We start from the raw sequence: 21,802 nt of genomic DNA on the forward strand, positions 1-21,802 counted from the left end.
CGCCACTTCTCTCCCCATTGCGTTGGCTGGCTCTCAGTGGAATTTGTCGTCCGTGTGGTCCAGCTCCAGAATTACTTCCGCTTTTACGTGAGTTCAGATGCTCATGTTCATGCGTCCATTCATTCCTGCCTCGCTATTTTCAATGTTTATCTCGGACAGCTTTTACCGTAATGACACTGACTTCCTCAAATTCGGCTGTGGTGTCAGATCCAGCGGTCCCCTCGTCAGCTGCAATGCGCACCCACGACAACAATGAGGACGGCCAGTCTCCACAGGCTATGCTCCAACAAGGCAGTGTGGATGGGTTCAAAGCCGAGCGCAAAATCAGAGGACTACAATGGCTCGTTGTCGTCCTGTCAGTCCTGTCATCAACGTTTCTCTATGCTCTGGACAACACTGTCACTGCCACCGTGCGGCCTAGTATGATCACCACCTTTGGCAACCAGGTGAACATGCTTCCATGGCTCTCCGTCTCGTATCCCATGGGAGAGGTTGGCACAAACCCACTTTGGTATGTTCGAAGACAACAAAAGTTGAAGTGCTCTGCGCTAACATCCTTCCCGGGGCCAACTCAATAAGCAGTTCAATAACAAGACCGTATACCTGGCCGCTATTCTCATATTCGAGGTTGGCTCGGCCGTCATTGGCTCAGCGCAAACGGTTCAAGCCGCTATAATCGGCAGGGCCATCGCTGGCTTTGGAGGATCAGGCATCTACGTCGGCACAATGACCATAATCTCCGCGATGACTCTGGAAATCGAGAGGGCTAGCTACCTGAACAACGTTGGCATGGCCTGGGCCTTGGGGACTCTCCTCGGCCCAGTTATTGGAGGGGCTTTCGCTGACTCGCAAGCCACGTGGAGATGGGCCTTTTACATCAACCTCTGCATCGCCGCTCTAGCTGCTCCAGCCTGCATCTTCCTCATCCCGTCCTGTCCTGCGCCGACTACAGCTCCTCGGTGGGATCGAATCAAGCGCATCGACTATGTCGGTGCAACTCTATTCTTAGGAGGTGTTATTGCTGTTGTCATGATACTTGGGTTCGGTGGGGCCATATGGGACTGGCGAAGTGGTCAGATGGCAGGCCTGTATGCCGCCGCCGCCGCTATATGGCTCCTCTTCTGTGTCCAGCAACGCTGGAGTCTATTGGCTCTAGAACGTGTCTTCCCAGTCCAGCTCGTCGGTCGACTGGACATGGTTATATTCTTCTGCTGGGGAGCTCTCGCGATTTCTAACATGGTCGTGACCATCTATTCACTACCCCTTTTCTTCCAGTTCGTCTATGGGGACTCGGGGTTGCGGTCAGCAGCTTACACGATCCCATTCATTGCCGCCGCCTTCGGCTCTACCGGCGGCGCGGGTCCACTCTTTGGCAAATATCCAATGTACATGCCATGGTTCGCAGCCTGCAGCGCACTCATGCTAATCGGGAACGGGCTACTTTCAAGCATCGATTATCACACCTCCCGGGGAACAATCTGCGCTTTCACTGTCATTCAAGGCCTGGGCTGTGGGCCCGTAATTCAACTGGGATATACCGCAGCTCAGGTGAAGGTCAGCCGAACGGATAAAGACGACATCCGAAGCGTGACAGCCTTCATGAGTTGCTCTCAAATGGCTGGCCTTGCGTTGTCGCTCGGAGTTGCTACCACGGTGTTTCTCAATAGCGCTACTGCAGATATCGCCGCGATTATCCCAGGTGTTCCCCGCGAGGTAATTCAAGACACGATCAATGGCCTAGACACGTCACTTGTGGGTGATCTTACAGCAGAGGCCCGCACCCACGTCCTTGAGGCAATAGCTAACAATGTGGCTAAAACCTTCTACTTAAATGTTGCTGGAGCTGCGTTTGGGTTCATTTTGTCGCTTGCAATGAAACGCGAGAGACTGGAACTTGAATCGTCCACGAAATCGAAGAGCGAGGTCTCACATTAACTGGGTGACCTTGCCATCAATAGAGCTGGATATAATGATGGCAATGTTGACCGTCAGGACGCTCCAGTTCTCATCTCAACCTCCGCCATCTTTTCTCCGTCTGTTATATTCATCCCGTATACTACGTCGATCCAATAAGCAGACGTAATTTACACTTCGATTCTTCTATACTATAATGCGCCAGATAGTATTCGGCGATCCCGTCAAAACTTAGCTTTCGAAAGAACATTCTTGGTCCAAGTTGCTCCGTACCTAGGCTAAGTAGCCAGCAGAGGATAGACTTGTTATTTCACGAATGCAATCGTGGCTTTAGACAACATGCTGAATGTCTAAATGGCCATGAGCTTGCATGTTACCTACAGACATGTGTCCGATTAGAATGGAATTTGTCTGGGATTAGTTGCGGTGGGTCTCCTGGCAGCATTCGGCGGGTGGGGGGGCTGGGATAATCCATGTAAGGGTATGTACTAGGCTCTATTCCCTCCTGTACAAAATCCACAGAGCTACAGTCACCACGAGTGACAAGTACGAGTAACAGCGTTATCCTGCTTGTTTTCGAGAACGAAGAAAATGAAAATACTCTGCTTACACGAGAACGGCACGAATAGGGAGGTGAGCCTCTCCTTTTCTGTTTGACTATCCCAAGATACGACTGGATATTGCCGGCTTGTTGGCTAATCATGTTATTCAGGATCTACAACTACAATCTGGTGAATATAACCATTGGAAAAAAGCATGGGATTGGCACAACACTGACAAAAACAGCCCCACTCCGACATGAGCTTGAAGAGCAACATGAATACGAGTTTGTTGAAGGCACGGTCCCGATGCCTCTGTCTACTTTGATCCAAGGTAAGCGACATGCCCAGGTGGTGTTTTCACACTGACCGTATCCGTATCCATCGGCCATTTTCCCTCTCGTGTGGTGGGGGTCGAGAGAGCGTCTACTAACATGTTGTCCCGCTCCAACAACAAATTGAGATAACTATTCTCTGGCTCAGAAAGTCGGTTCTACGCCTTCTACAACCCTGAAGACCTGCCTACACTTGACAAAGCCATCGTTGAGTTGGAAGAGTATCTGACAGCCGAGGGCCCCTTCGACGCTGTCTTGGGGTTCTCCGCCGGGGCGGTGCTAGCTGCGTTGTGCATGGCCGTGAAATCCCTGCGGGGCGAGGAGATTCCGGTGAAGTGCGTCATTTTTGTTGCCAGCGCTAGCTGCAACATCGAGAAGACTTATCTCGGTCTTGATCAAGGGGCTGATTCGATCAACATCCCGATTCCCACTGCGCACATCTGGGGTGCCAATGACACCACTTCGCCGACAGGGGGTCAGGATCTCAGCCTGTTGTTTGACGCGTCGCTTCGCGCCGTCTTTGTGCATGATGGGGGCCATGAGTTTCCGCGTAAGGAATCCTTGACGGAAGCCGCCCGGGTGATGCAAAGAGCACTGCATCAGGGTCGAGAAATGTCAGAGTAACATCAGACCATTGTTCGCGTATCGGGCCTGCCCAACCGCATCTCAATATTATTTAAGGTGACCTGCCCACATTCAGACCAACCCCCCATTCGGACCACTTTTTCCACTAAAACATACTATTTTTAAACACTTATTTCTCTATATAGTAATTTTAATATTATATATAAATTTAACTTTATTTAAGGTTTTATATTATATTATTATATAAAATATTAAATGAATTATTTTTAATTTTTAATAATTTTAAAAAATATTTAAAAGTTACTTTTTAAAAATTATTAAGAAATTTATTTATTTAATTAGAAATCCTTAATATTTAAAAAGCTTCTTTAAAATTTTATATAATATATATAAAGTTTTAATAATATTTTATTAACTTATTATTATATATTAATTATTTATATATAAGTTATATTAAATAAAGTATTTTATATAATATTATATAAATAATAAATAATACTTTAAAATTATACATACTTTTTAATAAAGCTTTTATATATTAATTTTAAAATATATATAAATTATAATATATTTATTAATAATTTTATAATTTATTTAAAATATATTTTAATATTTTAAAAATATTTTCATTTTTAATTTAATATTATAATATTTTAAATTATAAAATATTTTATTTTTAAATATATATCATATTAATAAATATTATAGGAGTATAATATTATAGTATTATATTTATAAGTATTTTTAATTATATTAAATAAAATAAAGTATAAAAAAGAGTTTTATTTTTATAAATATAAATAATTTAATATATAAAATATATAAGATATTAAAAACTTATATATAGATTATAAATAATAGTTTTTAAATTTAGTAAAAATCCTATTATCTAAGAGTGTAAATTAGTGGAGAAAATTAAGTATGTTGTAGTGTAGTTAGGTGGTTTGAATTAGGGGGTGGTCTGGATGTGGGTGGGTTGCCTTATTGTTTGTTCGGTTACTGAAAGGATTGCTGTGCGGACTGGGGGAAATGCACCGCGTCTGCCCATTAGTTGTGGAAATAGGCCGGCATGGAAAGAAGTAAACACTCATACTGTGGGTGTGTATATCATATGTGCAGCAGATCAGTTAGAAGCATCAATAGTGACTAGGTAGGTCCTACCGGGGGGAAGGGGGGTTCTTAATATAGGCCTATTTATATTGGGAATTAATATTTAAATAAAATTTAAATATTATAGTAAAATATTAGTTAAAGGTTAATAAATTACTATTATAAATAAGATTTATTAAAAGGTGAAGTATATATAAGATTTTATTATTATATTAATATATATTAAAAATCTTTTAAAATTTATAAATCTATTAATATTATATTTAATAAGTTAGTTAATAAATTAAAATTTATATTTTTATATTTTTATAGTTTTAATAAGTTATATATAATTAAGTTAAAGAATAATTATTAAATAGTTAAGTTAATATAAAAAAGAAAGAAAGAAACTTAGTTTTAATAAAAGTTAAACCTTTTTTTATTTATATATTAAACCTTTAATAATATATTTTATACTATTAATTATAAAATTATATTAAATTAAAAAACGTTATATTATTTAAAGATTTTATAGTTATATTAGTAATATATTTATATTTTAAAATAATATTAATATTATCTTAAAATAATGACTACCTGCTAAGTCCTTAGTGACTACCTTTCAACTAGTCCCCGTCTGGGTCCATGTCCGAATCGGTAAAGCCGAGCGCCGAGCCCGGGCCCGAACCCCACAAATGGCGTGCTCGGCTCCGTCCCTGGCCGACCCGGCCGACCGACTGCGTCCACAGATGCCGAAAGTGTCATCTCTCAACACCTACACAAATATCCACAGCACCAAGATATCACCACCGGATAACCGACAGCAATGACCATGGTGACCCGCCCCGCCGCCCCGCCCCCTCAGACCGACCTCAAGACCGTCGTCGAGAGCCGGAACCGGGAGTGGCACTTCCACATCTACTTCCTCGTCCAGTCGCAGGCCGAGACGGCCGCGGCCCTCGCCCTCCGTGATGCTGTCCTGAGGCTGCGCCGTGATGGTGTGTGATCCCTGCTGAAAGAAACCGCTCCTTGCGCGACTCATAGCGCCGCTCACCCGCTGACATGATGTCTCCCCAAGGAGCCTTTGTTGCCGTGCCACTTTTCCGGGTCAACCACTACCCCATGGGGCCTCATCCCGCTGGTTCTTACGAGAGTGAGTAGCCATGGTCCTCCGGGCCTAGGAAATGACCCCCAAAACACACGCAATATATCCGAGGCAGAGAGCTGATGGTGTCTGCGCACACAGTCTGGGTCCCCGACTCCTCATTCTCCGACGTCTTCTTCTACCTGTCAGCAAACCGAGGCAACCTGAGGTAAGGATACCTAGCTTTACCACGCCCTTCCATGTTCCTCCCAGATGAAAGAGGCCCGGACCGCTAACACGACGCCCAGCATCCTCGTCCACCCCCTGACATCAGACCAGCGCGGCGACCACGAGACGCGCAACGCCTGGATGGGCACGCCGTGGCCCATCTTCCTCGACGGCCTGCCCGCGGCGGGCGAGGTCCCGCTGCAGTACCCCGAGCTGGGCCTCGGGTGGTCGACGTCTCCGGAGCAGGAGGTGTCGCTCGAGGAGAGGCGCAGGAGGGGCGCCGAGGTCGAGGCCCTGCTGGCGGGGGACCCGGAGGCGGCCCCGGCCCCGGCCCCTAAGGACTGAGGAGGGGCGCGGCGTGATCTTGTTCTGGATTTTCGATGGAAATCACTGAAGCTCAGTAGTAATGTCGTGCGATGGTATAACTTACAGCGGTGGAAGTTTGCTTTCGTACACACGTAGATGCACTGTGCAGACTGCAAGTCCAAGGCTTTTGTTCCTTGAAAACCTGTTTCCTCTCCACGGCACGCTTCGACTTGGTCAAGGGGAAGATGCAGCCGAGAAAGCGTGTGTCCCTTAGAAGCTGCGACGGCCTTTGCAGCTACAAAGACGTTGGCTTTTCCTGCCGACTTACAGACGACAATTAGCCCCACTTAAATGGTTGAGGGTCCCTGCTCACCTGCTCAGTCAACAAGCTTCTTCTGAACTTTCCCCTTAGACGTTTCCTCGACACTCCAAAACTCACCACCGTTGTGGTCAGCCTCTGTTGTGGTCAGCCTCTGGCCTCGTCACGCAGCTATCACCCTACCAGGATGGAGGCACCAGCCCCGAATCCCATGAAGACTGCGGCCAGGAGAGGCAAGGCTAAGCGTAACAGAACACTTCAGTCGTCTAACCCTTCCACGCCCAGTACTGTTCCTTCGACCAGTGGCATGTCTTCGCCCAATCCTGCGAGCGACGCCGCCGCCAGCCCAAACCAGGCCAGTGGGTCGAAGAGCTTCCCCAGCAAGACAATGTCGACTGTGCCGAAACGCTGGGAGTCCCAGGACTTGGAGTCAGTACGACCCTCTTGCTTTGCCGCAACCTCTGCTAACACAGCCTAGCCTCCTCAGGTCGGGACTGTTTGCCGATGCAGAAATCTCCTGTTCTGGGTTTGGCGGCGGCCGAATTCGAAAGGTTTGTCATCTGATTCGATCACACAGGCTCTTCTCGCCTTGGTACCTAGGACCTTAGTAAGCTCACTCAGCCGGACCAGGTCCACCGAAACATCCTATCAGCTCGCTCTGGCTGGTTCAAGAAGGCCTTCTCCGGCAACTACCAGGTGAGCAAGCTTCCAATCTACTTCATTTTCCTCGCTAACCGTTTTGCTTCTATAAGGAACGAAAAGATGGCAGAGTCACGCTCGAGGAGGGCACTTGGCACGTGGATCTGATGCTCTACTTCTTCTACAGCGGAGGTGAGTGGCTGCCTGAAACCCGTCAAGCCGAGCATGGCTGACCAAGGTCCGCAGGCATCGACCTGGCCGACAACACCCTCACCGCCGGCAGGAGCGTCATGAAAATCAGCATCGAGCTCATCCGACTAGGCGGCCGCTTCGAGTCGAAGAGCATGCAGGACTACGGCGAGGAGCTGCTCGCGACCTACCTGACCGAGCTCCTTGACTACGTCTACGATACCGGCACCACAGTCACGGGGAGGAAGGCCCGGTTCGGTGAGCAGGCTGACTTCCCAGCTCTGTTCTGCGATGCTGTCCGCGACGTGTTCTCGACCGTGGGGCCGATCGAGTCCGCCCAGCGCATACTCGCGGATTTCGCCTTCGCGGCGCGCGCACACCTCTTCGCCGACAATGAGTTTGTGGCTTTGGTAGAGGGCAAGGAGGTGCCTGGTTTTGGAAACTTGGTGCTCACCGCGCAGATTAAAGGCTCTGTCTCCGATGCCTTCGCGTCGAGCAAGACATTCAAGAGGTTGTTGGTCCAGGCCTGGTATATCACCCGATAGAGCACCTTCCTGAGCCTGGCCTCGGGTTGCATGCACATATGTGGATGCGCCACACTTGCTCTGGAGGTGTACTTGCCCCTGTGATAGCATCACATCGGAGGGGTGGGTGATCAGCTTTGAGTTCATCTGACGGCTTACTCGTTTTGGAGGAACATCCCTCTGAACTAGAGCAACAGGTCTTGGTGGTAGATGGATCACATGGGGTGCTTATGGAAGGGGACAGTTACTCCTAACGGGCCCGAGTAAAAGTAATGAAGTGGAGAGCGAGGCGTCTCCGTGCAGCACATTCATTCCTAGTCATAGGAGCCATCCAAATAGACTAATTCTAAAAGCATAGGGCTTTTTATCTTCCTTAATGGAGACGGTCCTTACGACCTATGGTAAAAAAGGGCTTAAATTGTCTATAAAGAATTATGAATTCAAAATTAGGTTTATGTGAATGAAAACGAGTGCCATTTGAGTCTGGACTGTACCTAGGTAGGAAAGCAGCCATCCCAGCACCTAAGACTTAGGTTGTAAATGGCAAGGTGGGCAGGCCACCACTGTGAAGGCCCCATAGAGATGGCTGTGATAAAATACATGAACACATCTGCAAGCAGGGTTGTAAATTTATTCCTTAGTTTCTTAGTCTGACTAAGTTAGTCTTTAGTCTATTAGTTTTTAGTTAGACTATAGTTAAAATAAATTAGTCTTTAGTCACTTAGTTATATTAGGTGATTAAGACTAAAAGATTAAGATTAAATTAAAAAAAGACTAAAAGATTAAGAAAAAAAGTGGGGCTTTTTTATAATAGGTGGGTTTTTTTTTAAATTTAGTAATTTATAGGTTCTAGTAGGAATTGAATTTAGGTCTACGATTTATATAGTTATAGGAATTATTTATGAGATTTATGAGGAAGATTTATTTAATTATATTATATATATTAATTAATTGATAATTATATATATTTTTAACCCTTTATAAGGGATAGATTAGAAAATAACTTATAATTTATTTAAGCTTATACCCCCCCCTTTTTCCTTACTCTTAGCTTAACCACTTATATTAATTATTTTATAATTAAATTAATATAAATTTAAAAAATATAATAAAAATATATTTAAATACTTTTTATTTTATACTTTATTAATAAAATTATTAAAAATATATTAAATAGTATAAGAGTTATATTCTTAAATAATATATAATAATTTTAGTAATATATTAAAATTATTACTTTTAAAAACTTAAAAACTTTTAAATTTTTATATATATATAAAAGATACTTTATAAGTATATATTATATTTAAAGAGTAAAATCTATCCTTTAAAAGTAATAATTTAAATAAAATATTTTAATAAATTAAATTAATATAATATATTTTTAAATAAAGAAAATAAATTATAAATATTTAAAATTAAATATAATAAAATAATATTTATATATAGAAATATATTTTAAAGTTAATAAAAATATTTTTAAATTTATATAGGATACTTTAATATTTAATATTTTAAAATATTTTATTTTTAGCTTTAACTATTTAGTTTAGGTTTTTAACTTTCTAGTTTAAGCCTTTAATTACCTAATTTAGACCCCTAACTACCTAGTTTAGGCCTTTAACTATTTAGTTTAAACCCCTAACTATTTAATTTAAACCTTAATATTTTTAAATTAAAGTTTTAACTATTTAAATTTAACTTTTAATTATTTAATAAAATAATTTAAATATTTTTAAAAATATAATAAAATATAATAATATATAAAAGATTATTTAAAAATTAATATAAATATTTATAAAATACTTTATTATAATATTTAAAATAATAATTTAATTTTATTTTAAAAAAATTACTTAAATATAGAACCTTTATATATTAAATTTTAATATTATAAAATTTACTATTATATTATAATATTATAATATAATATTTTATTATTAAAATATTATATATTATAATAATTATTCTTTTAAATTCTATTAAAAATAAAGTTAAGTTAATAAACTATTTATTATAGAAAATGGTTTAATAAACTATTTATAATGGATAGATTTTATTTACTAAAATATTAAATAGAGAGTTTAACTATTTAAATATTTTTTTATTTTTCTATATATATAGCTCTTTCCTCCTTTTAAAATCTTTTTTTCTTTCTTTTATTTTACCTTTTATATAAATTTCCTATTACTTTTACTATTATATAAAACCTTTATCTTACTTAAAGATTTATTTATTTATTTTAAATAAATATATTTTTATTTTACTCTTTTTTCTATTATAGAGTTCCCTATATTATTTTTTAGAAGATAATTTATAATTTATCTTAAAAATAAATATAATAATATTAATTATATATTACCTCTTTTAAGAAAATATATATTTATATTTTTAAAATAATTTATTTACTTGAATTCTTTTACCTATTAAAGAAAATATAAATTAGTAGATTTTAATATCTTATATTTAATAAGTTATTTTTTTACTAAAAAAATAAGATTATATATAAATATTACTTTATAAGTTTTATTTATATATAATTATATTTATATTAAATTATAGTTAGTTAAGAATAGTAGAAAGCTATTTTTAAATTAGTTTCTATAATAAGAGTATATTTAATTATATTTTTAAGAATACTCTAACTATATAATTAATATATAAAATAGTTTTTAATTTTTAAAATTAAATTTTTATTTAGTTTTTAATTAATTAATTTTTATAGGTATTTTTATAAAAGAGATATTCTTAAAGGGTTTTAAGTTTTAAATTATATTTGTTATTATAGAAAAGTTTATTTAGAAATTCCTTTTAATAAGGAAAGTAAGAAAATAAGAATGAAAAGTAAGTAAAATATTTAAAGATATTTTTATTAATATATTAATATTTTTTAGGAGCTATACTTTATAACTTTTAATATTCTAATTAAATAAGCTAAGGCTGATTTTATAGATATAAATATTTATAATAAGATTTTAAATTTTATTATTAAAAATAATTTATTTTTAATATATTAAATTTAAAGTTTTTTAAAGTTATTATCCTATTTAAATTTATATATATAAATATTTCTTTTAATATTTTAATTAATTAAACTTTTACTAATATATATATATAAAGCTATATTTATTATTAATTATTTAAAGATTAAAAGTATTTTAATAAATACTTTTAATAAAGATTTTATAAATTTAAATTTAAATTTAAAAGAAAATATTACTAATTATAGTAAATTTTCTTTTATTTTAATATTTAAACTTTTAAAGTAAATATAGCTTATATAGGAATAATTATCTTATATATTAATTTAGAATTTTAATTAATTTATAAATTAATTAGATTTTAAATTAAAAATAAGTATACTAGCTTTATTCTTTTAAAGAATTTTAAAAGTTTATTTAAAGTTATTTATATATAACCTTAAATAGTATTTTTAAGTATTTAATATTATATATATATATATTTATTTAATAATTAATTTTATTATAGTTTTATTTAAAATAATATAATAAATAATAATATATTTTATTAAAATTTAAAAGGAATATAATTCTAATTTAAATTCTAATTTTAATAATAATATTTATTATATAGTATATATTATTAATTTAATAGTATAAAATATTTTAAAATTATTTATTAAATAAAAAATTAATAAATATATTTCTAAATATTTTATAAATCTTTAAGCTACTATATTAAAGTCTATTAAAATAATAAATAATTTTATTAATATTATTAATATTTAATATTAATTTTTAATAAATATTATTATTTAAGTTTAATAAATAATAATATTAATTTAATATAATATTAAAATTAATAAACTCTTAATAAAAGGTATTAAAAGTATATATAAAATAAATTTTTAAAAAAGATTTTAAAAACTTATATACCTTTAGGTAAATAAAAATATTTTTAAATAATATTTTATACTAATTTTAATTTAAATACCCTATAAAGTAGAATTTTATATATTTTATATTAAAAACTTTTATAATTAAAAGAGCTTTTAATATATATATAAAGAAATATATTTAATATTAAGTTTAGAAATATATTTTTAAACTAAAAATATATATTTTAACTTAAATTAATAAAATATTTAAAATATTTTAAAACCTTTTATTAAACTTTAAAAGTAATTATATATAACTATTTCTAAAGGATTATTATATATTTATATAATATATAATAATTTAAAAGTTTTAATAAAAGAATTTAAAAGAAAGTTAAAAAGAGATCCTTTTAATAAGTAATTTTATTTAATTTATATTAATTTTTATAATTATATACTAATTTATTTAGAAAAACTACTTTTTGAATTTATAAAAGCTATTAAAGTTAACTTAAATAAATTAAAGAAATACTTTTATATTAACTAATTAAAGTTAATATAAAAGGTTATAAACCTTTATATTAGCTTTAATTTTAAACTTAAAATATAAAATATCTTATTTTTAAAAAAATAAGTTATTAAACTTTTATTTTTATAAAATTAATATATAATTTATTTTAAAGGATAAGTTTAATAAATAAGTTTAAAATTAATCTTTATTTATATATTTACTAATATTTTATAAAGTTAAAATAGAATTATATTTTTAATAAAAATATATATAATACTTTACCTATAAATTTATTTTAAAATACTTTTAATTTTAATAATAAATTTTATATTAAATCTTTAATAAATATTAAAGGTAAATATAATATTTATCTTTAAGAAATATATTTTAACTTTAAGATATTTTAAATTATTTTATTTTAAATATTTTATTTACTAATAATTAATAATTAAACTTTTAAATATTAAAAATAATAGATTTTAATATTCTATATTAAGTATATTAGCTTAAAGATATTTTATTATTTTAGTTATATTTGCTATTATAGAAAGAATATTTTCTATTATTAGTTATATTATAATTAAATTAAAGGTTAATTTTAGTATAAAGATAGTAAGGGAATTAATATTATTAAAGAATTGGAGGTTTAATAGTATTTAAGAGTTAGAAGTGGAAATTTAGAATTTAAAGGAATTAGTAGAGGAGGAATAGAGAAATAATTTAAAATAATTTATTTTATTATTTTCTTTTAATTTAAATTATACTTAAATAATTTATTTTAAAAAGAATAATAATTTATTTTATTTTAAATTATTTAATTTAATAAAAGTTATTTTATTATTATTTTCTTTTAATAAATTTTTTAAAGATTTATAAATTACTTTAAACTTTTTTATTTACTAATTAAAAACTAAGAGTTACCCTAAACTTCCTTATTTACTAGTTAGAAACTAATAGTTACCTTAGACTTTCTTATTAATTATAGAAAATAATTATTAAATTAAATACTTTTAAAAATTATTAATATTCCTTTAATATTCCTTTAATATTTAATAAATATAAAATAAACTTAAAAATATTTAAATTATTTAAATATTTTTATTATATACTTTATTTAACTTTCTATTTAACTTTCTATTTAACTTTTATTTAATATCCTATTTAACTTTTTATTTTATTTTTATTTAACTTTTATTTAATTTCTTACTTAACTTTCTATTTAACTTTTATTTAACTTTTTATTTAACTTTTATTTAACTTTCTATTTAATATTTTATTTAACTTTTATTTAATTTTCTATTTAATTAATAATAAGTTAATTAATAAAAATAAAAAAAAAGTAAAAGAAGAGGAGAACGTACTATAAGGGACCTATTAGGAATTGAACTTAGGTCTTTCCTCTATTTAGGAAGATTCTAATTACTAAACTATAAATTTAGGTATAGTATATTCTATACTCTTCTTTAAAAATTCTATTATTTAGAGGGTATATATATTAAATAATAATTTAAATAAATTAAAAATTTAATAAAATAAAATATTTAAATATTAAAGAAATATATAATTTTTAATTTTAATATTATAATATTAATAATAATTATTATAAATAATATATATATTTAATTTAATTATATAAAAATAAAATTTTTAATTATATTTTTAATTTAATTATATAAATTTAATATAATAAATTTATTAATAAAATTATTATATATATTATAAAAGAAGGAATTCTAATAATATTATAATTATACTATAATAAAGCTTTATTAGAGTATTTAGGGTAAATAAATAGTATTATAATTTTATAGTATAAAAGGAGTATTATAAACCTATATAAATAGTTAGATAACTTTACTCCTTAATATTTAATTAGTATAAATTTAAAATATAAAATTTAATACTAATATAATTAAGGGCCCTTAATAGTTATAAAAGAACTTTATAATGTTAATTATTAACTTAATACCTTTAAGCTTATAATAACCTTTTACTACTTTAAATACTATTTTAGGAATATAGATTAATAGATTATATTACTATACTATATAGTTACTTTTAAATTATTATTTATAAAAAACTTTTATATATAAAGTTAATTTTAATTTTATATAAAATTTTATATTTATTTAAATAAATTATTAAAAGTAATTAAACTTAATTTAATTATAATTTTTATTATTTATTTAAATAATTATATAAAGGAATATATATATTTAAAGTTAAATAGTTCTTTAAAAGATAAGTTATAGAATTCTACTTTTTTAATATATAAAGGTTTAAAGTTTAAATTAAAATAAAAATAAAATTATATTTTAATTTTTATATTTTATTTAATGTTATTTATTTAAATTAAATTAAAGTATAATATTTTTAATAAATATTTTTAAATAAAAATTTTAAAAATATTTTTATTATTTTTAGAAAATTAATTAAAAATAATAATTAATTTTTAAAAAGATTTAAAAATATTTTTTAATATTTAAACTATATTATATATTTAATATTTAATAAAATAAAATTTAATAAAAATAGACCTACTTTTTCTTTAGTTAGATTAAAGATTAAAGACTAATTTATAAATTAGTTTAGTCTTTAGTTATAATTACTAATTAAAAAAAGATTTAGTCACTATTTCCTTAACTAAAAGTCTTTAGTCTTAGTTAAGGCCTGTAATTAAACTAATTCAGACTAATTTCAACCCTGTCTGCAAGCACGTACCTAGACAGCTGGACCCACTCGCCCTCTGAGCTCTGTCTTTTCCATCCATCCATCCACCTCAACCTCCTAGCAACCCCAACATCAGACCTCATAAACTTCCATCGCCTCTCACTGCAAACACAAGATGGATGACGACGGCGAAAACAATGCCTGGGTATCCAATGACCTAGAGTCAGCTTGAACCTCTCCTTCTCTTCTTTGATTTTTGCTGACATAGGTTAGGATCCTCCGATCTGGCTTGTATGCCGATGCAAAGATCATCTGTAACGGCGGGCTTTCCACTAAGGTTTGTCGTTTGTCAGAAGTTGCTGCCTTTCCAAGTTCTCGAACTTTTCATGGCAAAAGGATGCTAACAAACACAAAGGTCCACCGCAATATCCTAGCAAGCCGCTCGTCGTGGTTCAAGACGGCATTCTCTAGTGACCACATAGTAAGCAACCTGGCAACCTGGTTCCTTGCAACTTCCTGACATGTTCCTCAACAACCAGTCGGGTGGATTTCGCGAGGTCACTGGAAGTAACGAGATCACGCTCGAAGAAACCGCCTCACAAGTCAAACTGATGCTCCACTTTCTCTATGCTGGCAGTGAGTCACGCCAAACCCCCCACCTGCAGTTCAGTCGAGTCTCGCTGATCAGACCAAACGCACAGGCGTCGACCAGACCGACGAGACCGTCACAGGCGGCCGCGACACCATGATCCTCGGCATCGACCTCATGCGGCTGGGAGAGAGGTATTGGTCAGAGGACATGGAACAATATGGTAAGGCCCTCCTCGTGACGCACCTGGGGTCGATCCTCGACCGCGTCTGCCACACGGGGCTCACGGTCCCAGTAATGGAGGCCCGGTTCGCGGCGGAGGAGGACGAGGACGCCTTCCCCACCATGTTCTGCCTGGCCGTGCGCAACGCATTCGTTGAGCGGCCGGTCAAGTTGGCGCAGCGCATCCTGGCGGACTTCGCCTTCGCGGCACGGCTCCACCTGTTCAAGAATGCTGATTTCGTCCGCCTCATCACGCAGGGGCAGGTTCGGAAGTTCGGAAACCTGGTTCTCGCCTCGATGATCACGGGTGACGTGTCAGGCGAGTTCTGTGGCAACACCACATTCGCGAAGTGGCAGGACTGGAGGTTCTTTCCGCGATCCCCTGCGCCCGTACCATTTCTCGTACGGATTCCGCCTGGCCCGAGGCCAGCCGTCGAAGCAACTGGGGACTGGACTGTTGAAACTCCAGGCTGGTTTGACACTGACTAGACAGGCTGGACTGGATGGGTTTGCGAACGGATTAAGCAGCTAATTGAGCCGCTTGACCATCGGAAAACAGCAATTTCATGCTGGATAATGTTGGATGGATCACTCGGGATGGCAAAAGGCCAGGACTGTTGGTATGTTTTACTTGATCCAGGCTATCGCAGGGGACAGGCACGTGTGATACCAGTGCAGAACTCACCAGGGGCCATCCAGATAGACCACTTCCATAAGCACTGGGCTTTTCATCTTTCTCACCTCCCACGTTTTGTTGCCTGTTTGGCCTTGCCATTAACTTTCCTGTCGCTTGACCTTTGGCTGCCCTGATGCCCCAGGCCACCCCTCGACACAACCACATAAGCCCAAAAGTTGGAAGCTCTCGCAAACTCACATTTCAAACCACGTCCGAGACCCGACTGCCACAACAACACTGCCAAAGCGGGATCCTCAACCCACCCACTTCCAGATGTCGACCAAACAAGACCCCGACCCCCTGGGGATCCAACATCCACCAGAGGCCCAGCCTCCAGGCACTCCATCCCCGCCGCCAAGGCCTTCGTCCCTGCCCTCATCGACTTCTCGATCCCCGTCAAAGCCCTTCTCCCTCCCAAAGGCCGAGCCGTTGAAGCTCTTCTCCCCACCACCGCCCAAGACCCAAAAGCCCTTCGTCGCCCCCGAGGAGCTCTTCCGCTCCAACGACCTGGACCTCCTCAGGACAGGCCGTTACAGCGACGCCCAGGTCACCATGTTTTTGGGCGGTCGGGTCTGGAAGGTGCACAAGAGCATCGTGTGCCAGCGGTCAGGCTTCCTGCGTGAGGCCAGCCTCGCCACGTCCAAGGGCGGCGAGCCCATCCCGCTGGAACTCCCGTTCTACACAACGGAGGATCAGGCCGAGCTTCTATTTGAGTTCATTTACTCGGGCGGTACGTCTTTCTCACTCGCCCTACTACCAGCACATGCAGGCTGGCTGGCAGTCTTACGATATGGTCCATAAACTGACTGGCTGACTTGTCACAAATGACAGGCATCAAAGACATCGCCACCTTCACCATGGCAGACTGCGTCGACCTCTCCACCGTAGGCGAGACCTTCCTCGTCGACGGCATGGCCGACTATGCAACCAGCCAACTCTGGGCCAGGCTTAAACCCATGCTCGAGTGTGTGTCCACCACCCCCGGCGCCGCCGGCGTCCCTCTCACCACCCACGACCTTCTCCACGGCCGCAGGCTCACCATCGCCGACATGGAGTTCGAGCTCGACTTCCGCAGCGCCATCGCCAGGGCCTACTCCAACGTCGACAACAACAACACCACCAGCAGCCAGCTCCTCCTCGCCGACTTCGTCTGGGCCGCGCGCGCCCAGCTCTTCGGCACCCCCGCCATGGCGGCGCTTAACAGGGCGTACCCTTTATTCGGCACTCATGTGTTTACAGCGTTGAACATGGGCCCGCAGTCGTCATTTTTCTGCGGCGGCCGGAGGCACCTCCTCACGCCTTGCCGTTGTTGGCAGTGTGCGTTTCACAAGCAACAGGACGGCCGTGCGAGTCTTGCGCTGCTGGGTCTCGAACCACCGCCTTTTGAGCCTGTGGAGAAGGGGGACTGAAGCAATGTGGATGATGAGATGGAGACACCTGCCTGCCTTTATGTTTGCAGACCAATCTGTTTGGAGAGGAGGATCTTGCCTCCCAGGCTTGGCAAGCGCCCACAAAATGGTTGTCTAGATGGTGTCAGGTTTGCAACAGGAGGCTACGGTCAGTCTATATCGAGGTCGTTTGTAGGGGGGATGGGCGGATGTTTGGTGGCTTTACAGCTTGTCGTGGAACAGCTTATTGAGAGGAGTACATGAGATGTAGAGGACTTGAGACGTTCCGCTAAAGACACAGAGGGATCAATTTGTAGTCCAAGGATAGCATGACCTCCCAAATCAAAACCTTTTCTTGTCCCTACAAGTCCTGTAGGATAACCTCCCCTAGGAAAAGCCTGAGCACTGAGCTCTTCGCCTTTCTCGAGCTCGCGTGTTTGGGCCACTGTTTGACCTTCCATTCACCTTCCTACGTTGCCCCACCCGTCCACCTCGCGTTGCCCTGGTGCTGGCCGTTTGCCACAACCACACAAAAGTGAAAGCTCTGGCACCTGCAGCAGACTTTGCCTTGACGCTGCTGACTGCCAGCACATGAACACCACCTGAGTTGGATCCTCGCCCGACGAGTGTCCATCGCACCCCCAAGATCTCAGCGAGACAGGCCACCCACCGACTCTCCGGCGATGCGACCTCCACCAAAGCACGAGCAGCCAGAGCTCCCATCCTCATCAGACATGGAGAGCCCCCTCGCCGTCCAGGAGCGCTTCCGCTCTAACGACCTGGAGCTTTTGGAGACTGGTCAGTTCAGCGATGCTGAGGTCGGGGTTAACCAGCGAGTTTGGAAGGTCCACAAGGGCATCTTGTGCCCGAGGTCGGGTTACTTTCGCAAAGCCTTCTCCAACCAGTCCACCACCGAGGAGACAGCTGATTTCACGGCCTTCGGGTTCGGGATCTACGAAGATAAAGCAGAGCTGATTCTAGAGTTCATTTACGCAGGCAGTAGGTCCTCATATCCACGCCCACCACATCAAGCTTTTGCAACTGACCTTGTCATCCAGGCATCAAGGACATCTCCTCGCGCACCATGGCAGACTGCGTGGAGCTCGCACTCCTGGGCCGTAAATTCCAGGTCACCGGCATGATCCGCTACGCGGAGGACAACCTCTGGAAGAAGCTCAGCGCCCATCTTCAAGAGGCCATGACCCTATCAGCCGAGGCCGAGACCGGGCTCGAGTTGGGCCTCGTGCCCAAAGCCAGCATCGATGGTAACGTCTTTCACGAAAACTTCACCGACGCTGTTGTGATGGCATACGGCACGTTCAAGCCCCAAAACATCCCCCTAAACCCCTGCCAGCCCATCCTCGCGGACTTCGTGTGGGCCGCGCGCGGCCGGCTCCTCGGCAAGCCCTTCATCGAGGTACTTAATATGAACTACCCGCGCTTCGGCAGCCACGTCCTGACCACCCTGAACAAGGGCCCACAGACGCGCTTCCTCAAGTTCTCCGGGCGGCCCTCCAGCACCTTTTGCACCAAGTGCGCGCAGGACGAGGCCGACGGCTCGGGCGAGGCGATCCAGGTCCTCGTCCCGGCGGGGCGGCGATAGCTCCCGCCCTGGAAGTGCAGGGGCGGGCAAAGGCACGCTGCGGACTGACTACGGCGATATTGGGGGGTTCTCCCGGTCTTCTTGGGTTGGACGGTCGATGAATGGGGTCAGATTCTGCGGTGGGGGGTTGTCGCACACAGGAGCTTCGGATGGAGACTTGAAGACTTTGAGGGAATAATTGGCATTTGACGGATGGCGCCATTGCCTACCCAGGTACCGAGATAGTCTTACCTCCCTAATTCAGACTTTTCTTAGTACATACAAGTGCTCCTCTGGGACAAGCTCCCAAGTGAAGAGATCCCACGGACCTTTCTACAGATGTAACCGCCGTTCTCACAGTTACCAATCCCCATCTCATCTCACCCGACACGACCACCCACATCACAAGACAAGCAAGCCAAAACCACACGCACATGCACATAGCAAACATTAATTAATAATCATTCATCTATACAAACACTCCAACTAGCATCCCTCACCCGCCGCAGCACCCGCTCCTCAGCAGAAGCAATCTCCCCGTCGACAAACTCCTCGAGCTCGGCCCGTATGCCCGCGACGTGGTCGTCGATCTTGACCTCGACCAGGTCCTCGACCAGCCCGGCCGCGTGCTGCGCCACCTGCTCGTCGACGTCCTCGGCGCTGGGGATCACGCCCTCGAGGTCCGCCAGCCGCTGGTCCACGTGGGCCAGCACCTCGGCCCGCAGCGCCCGCAGGTCCTCGCCCACCGACGCCCGCAGCTCCGCCAGCCTGCTGTCAAGGTGCGCCCGCTCCTCCCGCCGGTACTGCGCCATCATCTCGTCGAGCAGCTTCCTGCAGGTTGCTGCCGTGGCGTCCGCGGCGGGGTCGGGCTTGCCAGCGGCGCCGGAGGGTGTACCTCGGCGCCGTTTCCTGGGCGCGCCGGCGGACTTTTGAGCTGGCGACGCATGCTGTCAGTGGCTGGGATTGGGCAGGAGGCAGCATTCGACGACTCACATGGGTTGACAGGAGCGCCTGGCGGGCCGGGCTCAAGCTCGCTGTATGACGGGGGACTCGACTTTGGCACAGGGAGGCACAGCTCACTGCGCTCCAGCACCCTGCCGCCCGCCCCGCCGTACAGCCCCTGCAGATCGGCCGCCGCGCTGATAGACTTGAGTCTCCGGTCCCAAATAGCGTCACAGACTGGTCGCATCTGGGAGTCGGACAGCGGCGTTGCGGGCATCCAATACACAGTGAGGGCTATATCCTGCGCGAGGAGTTTCAGGGAGTCCAGCTTCTCGCCGTGGGCCTTGTTCTGGGGCGCCAGTCGTGAGGCTGAGGGCACAACCATGTCGGCAGGTCGGACCAGCCAAAAGTCCAGGCTGCTCGGCCCCGGGCCCGGCCCCAGGCTGTCCTTGACGACGTCTGGTACCACCCTGGAGACTGCGTTGTACTTGAGGACTGCGATGCTGTCGGGGTGTATGTGCAGGAAGAGGGGTGTCTTGGCGCTGTCGGGGCCCGCGCCCTTCAGCCCGACCGGCACGCGGATCTTGAAGAAGGCTGACATGTCGGCGGCGTCGAAGCGCATCTCGAAGGTGACCTGGCGCGATGGATCTGCATCGCCGTGATATAGATACCGGAACTCCGAGTCGCGCCCCATGTAATGTACAACTGCTGGTGCCCTGTCAATGTTGAAACTCGTCGAGGGAGGACATGGCGGCGTTCCGCCGACCATGGCAGGCTCGGAAACAGTAGTTCTATAAAATCGAGAAAAGGGTTAGCATTCAGATTTGTTCAAGCACGACGGGCCAAGACCAAGGCCACGGCCTCGTCCGTCAATGACACCAAACAGAGCGTCGTCGAAAGTGTTTCCCTCCTGAGCAAAAGACGCCCAGGAGAACCCCACCCTGCCAGGCTTTGAAGTGTGCAAGAGCAGCCTTGACTCGGGGGCCTGTATGCCGGCAGAAGAGAGAGCAGAGAGTCCAGAACCCGCGTCCCGCAACAACGATGCCCGGGCGTGCGAGTGGCCGCCGACGGGCTACTTTGATCCCACCCGTGTCAAGGGAGGAGCGGTGACAGAGCGCGCGCTCACTCAACCTCTTGGGGCAAGGAGTACCCTCCCACCCCCCAGGCGCCGGGGCAGGCGACCTGTAGCTTGGAGGTGGGCGACGGATTACAGGCGACGGCCGCGGGGAGCACTGCGGTTTTTCTGTGCGATGCAGCTCTATCGTTGGAGAGGTGGCGACCGGTCCCCCGCGAGAAGCGAGTACCAAAGAACTGACCCTGCTGCTGGTGTAGTTGGATGATCGGGGGTTTGGATGCTTGGATGCGTGGATGCGTGGATGCACGTGGATGAACCGAAGGGCGTGGTTGATGGAGACTGTCGTGAATGCGGCAGAGGAGAGGAGAGGGATGGGACGACGTTGGAAGTGGAGATGGCTGGGACCCGTCATCTCATGTGCACGGACCTCCTCGTGAGCAAAGCGTACCGTGACTCCACGCGTTGGCTGGCGTCTGCTTACCTACTTAAGTACCTAGGTACTTACTTAGACACCCGCTCCACCCTAACCCGGAAGCGCGTAGTGCAGTGCGTTCCATT

At 40.2% G+C, this 21,802-nt stretch overlaps 7 protein-coding genes across 7 annotated transcripts; 6 read left to right on the forward strand and 1 right to left on the reverse strand.

Annotated features, from left to right (window-relative positions):
* Positions 1-233: 233 nt before the first annotated feature.
* On the forward strand, positions 234-1,935 carry KVR01_011946 (uncharacterized protein; the record flags this gene model as incomplete). The annotated part of the gene is made up of 2 exons (XM_044789570.1): positions 234-491; positions 583-1,935. The coding sequence occupies 2 exons, from the start codon at positions 234-236 to the stop codon at positions 1,933-1,935; spliced, it is 1,611 nt and encodes a 536-aa protein (XP_044639027.1).
* Positions 1,936-2,762: 827 nt separating this feature from the next.
* On the forward strand, positions 2,763-3,412 carry KVR01_012075 (uncharacterized protein; the record flags this gene model as incomplete). The annotated part of the gene is made up of 2 exons (XM_044793043.1): positions 2,763-2,787; positions 2,937-3,412. The coding sequence occupies 2 exons, from the start codon at positions 2,763-2,765 to the stop codon at positions 3,410-3,412; spliced, it is 501 nt and encodes a 166-aa protein (XP_044639156.1).
* Positions 3,413-5,215: 1,803 nt separating this feature from the next.
* KVR01_011977 (uncharacterized protein) lies at positions 5,216-6,360 on the forward strand. Its single transcript, XM_044785818.1, has 4 exons — positions 5,216-5,460; positions 5,541-5,615; positions 5,709-5,775; positions 5,855-6,360. Exons 1-4 carry the CDS (start codon positions 5,289-5,291, stop codon positions 6,117-6,119), a joined length of 579 nt encoding a protein of 192 aa, XP_044639058.1. The 5' UTR covers positions 5,216-5,288; the 3' UTR covers positions 6,120-6,360.
* Positions 6,361-6,586: 226 nt separating this feature from the next.
* Positions 6,587-7,772, forward strand: KVR01_011817 (uncharacterized protein; the record flags this gene model as incomplete). Its single annotated transcript, XM_044784458.1, has 5 exons — positions 6,587-6,828; positions 6,878-6,950; positions 7,000-7,095; positions 7,152-7,230; positions 7,285-7,772. 5 exons carry the CDS (start codon positions 6,587-6,589, stop codon positions 7,770-7,772), a joined length of 978 nt encoding a protein of 325 aa, XP_044638898.1.
* Positions 7,773-14,872: 7,100 nt separating this feature from the next.
* Positions 14,873-16,702, forward strand: KVR01_012083 (uncharacterized protein). Its single transcript, XM_044791739.1, has 5 exons — positions 14,873-14,992; positions 15,044-15,107; positions 15,186-15,251; positions 15,310-15,406; positions 15,472-16,702. The coding sequence occupies exons 1-5, from the start codon at positions 14,946-14,948 to the stop codon at positions 16,068-16,070; spliced, it is 873 nt and encodes a 290-aa protein (XP_044639164.1). The 5' UTR covers positions 14,873-14,945; the 3' UTR covers positions 16,071-16,702.
* A 1,677-nt stretch (positions 16,703-18,379) lies between these two features.
* On the forward strand, positions 18,380-19,248 carry KVR01_012126 (uncharacterized protein; the record flags this gene model as incomplete). Its single annotated transcript, XM_044786655.1, has 2 exons — positions 18,380-18,644; positions 18,704-19,248. The coding sequence occupies 2 exons, from the start codon at positions 18,380-18,382 to the stop codon at positions 19,246-19,248; spliced, it is 810 nt and encodes a 269-aa protein (XP_044639207.1).
* A 165-nt stretch (positions 19,249-19,413) lies between these two features.
* On the reverse strand, positions 19,414-21,599 carry KVR01_011823 (uncharacterized protein). The gene is made up of 2 exons (XM_044794169.1): positions 20,221-21,599; positions 19,414-20,161 (listed from the first exon to the last, which is right to left on the reverse strand). The coding sequence occupies exons 1-2, from the start codon at positions 20,936-20,938 to the stop codon at positions 19,689-19,691; spliced, it is 1,191 nt and encodes a 396-aa protein (XP_044638904.1). The 5' UTR covers positions 20,939-21,599; the 3' UTR covers positions 19,414-19,688.
* Between the last annotated feature and the right edge of the window lie 203 nt (positions 21,600-21,802).

This window comes from Diaporthe batatas (assembly GCF_019321695.1).
Source record: "Diaporthe batatas strain CRI 302-4 chromosome Unknown Contig00017, whole genome shotgun sequence".
Taxonomy (NCBI): domain Eukaryota; kingdom Fungi; phylum Ascomycota; class Sordariomycetes; order Diaporthales; family Diaporthaceae; genus Diaporthe; species Diaporthe batatas.

What these genes read in the sequence shown, in the direction of transcription:
- KVR01_012083 (XM_044791739.1), top strand. Translation starts at nt 14,946, where the DNA reads ATGGATGACGACGGCGAAAACAATGCCTGGGTATCCAATGACCTAGA. An exon ending in ACGGCGGGCTTTCCACTAAG is followed by an intron (nt 15,108 to 15,185) that starts GTTTGTCGTTTG and finishes ACAAACACAAAG; the next exon opens with GTCCACCGCAATATCCTAGC. An exon ending in CCACTTTCTCTATGCTGGCA is followed by an intron (nt 15,407 to 15,471) that starts GTGAGTCACGCC and finishes CCAAACGCACAG; the next exon opens with GCGTCGACCAGACCGACGAG.
- KVR01_011977 (XM_044785818.1), top strand. Translation starts at nt 5,289, where the DNA reads ATGACCATGGTGACCCGCCCCGCCGCCCCGCCCCCTCAGACCGACCTC. An exon ending in TCCCGCTGGTTCTTACGAGA is followed by an intron (nt 5,616 to 5,708) that starts GTGAGTAGCCAT and finishes CTGCGCACACAG; the next exon opens with TCTGGGTCCCCGACTCCTCA. An exon ending in GCAAACCGAGGCAACCTGAG is followed by an intron (nt 5,776 to 5,854) that starts GTAAGGATACCT and finishes CACGACGCCCAG; the next exon opens with CATCCTCGTCCACCCCCTGA.
- KVR01_011823 (XM_044794169.1), bottom strand. Translation starts at nt 20,938, where the DNA reads ATGGTCGGCGGAACGCCGCCATGTCCTCCCTCGACGAGTTTCAACATT. An exon ending in AGGCGCTCCTGTCAACCCAT is followed by an intron (nt 20,162 to 20,220) that starts GTGAGTCGTCGA and finishes ATGCGTCGCCAG; the next exon opens with CTCAAAAGTCCGCCGGCGCG.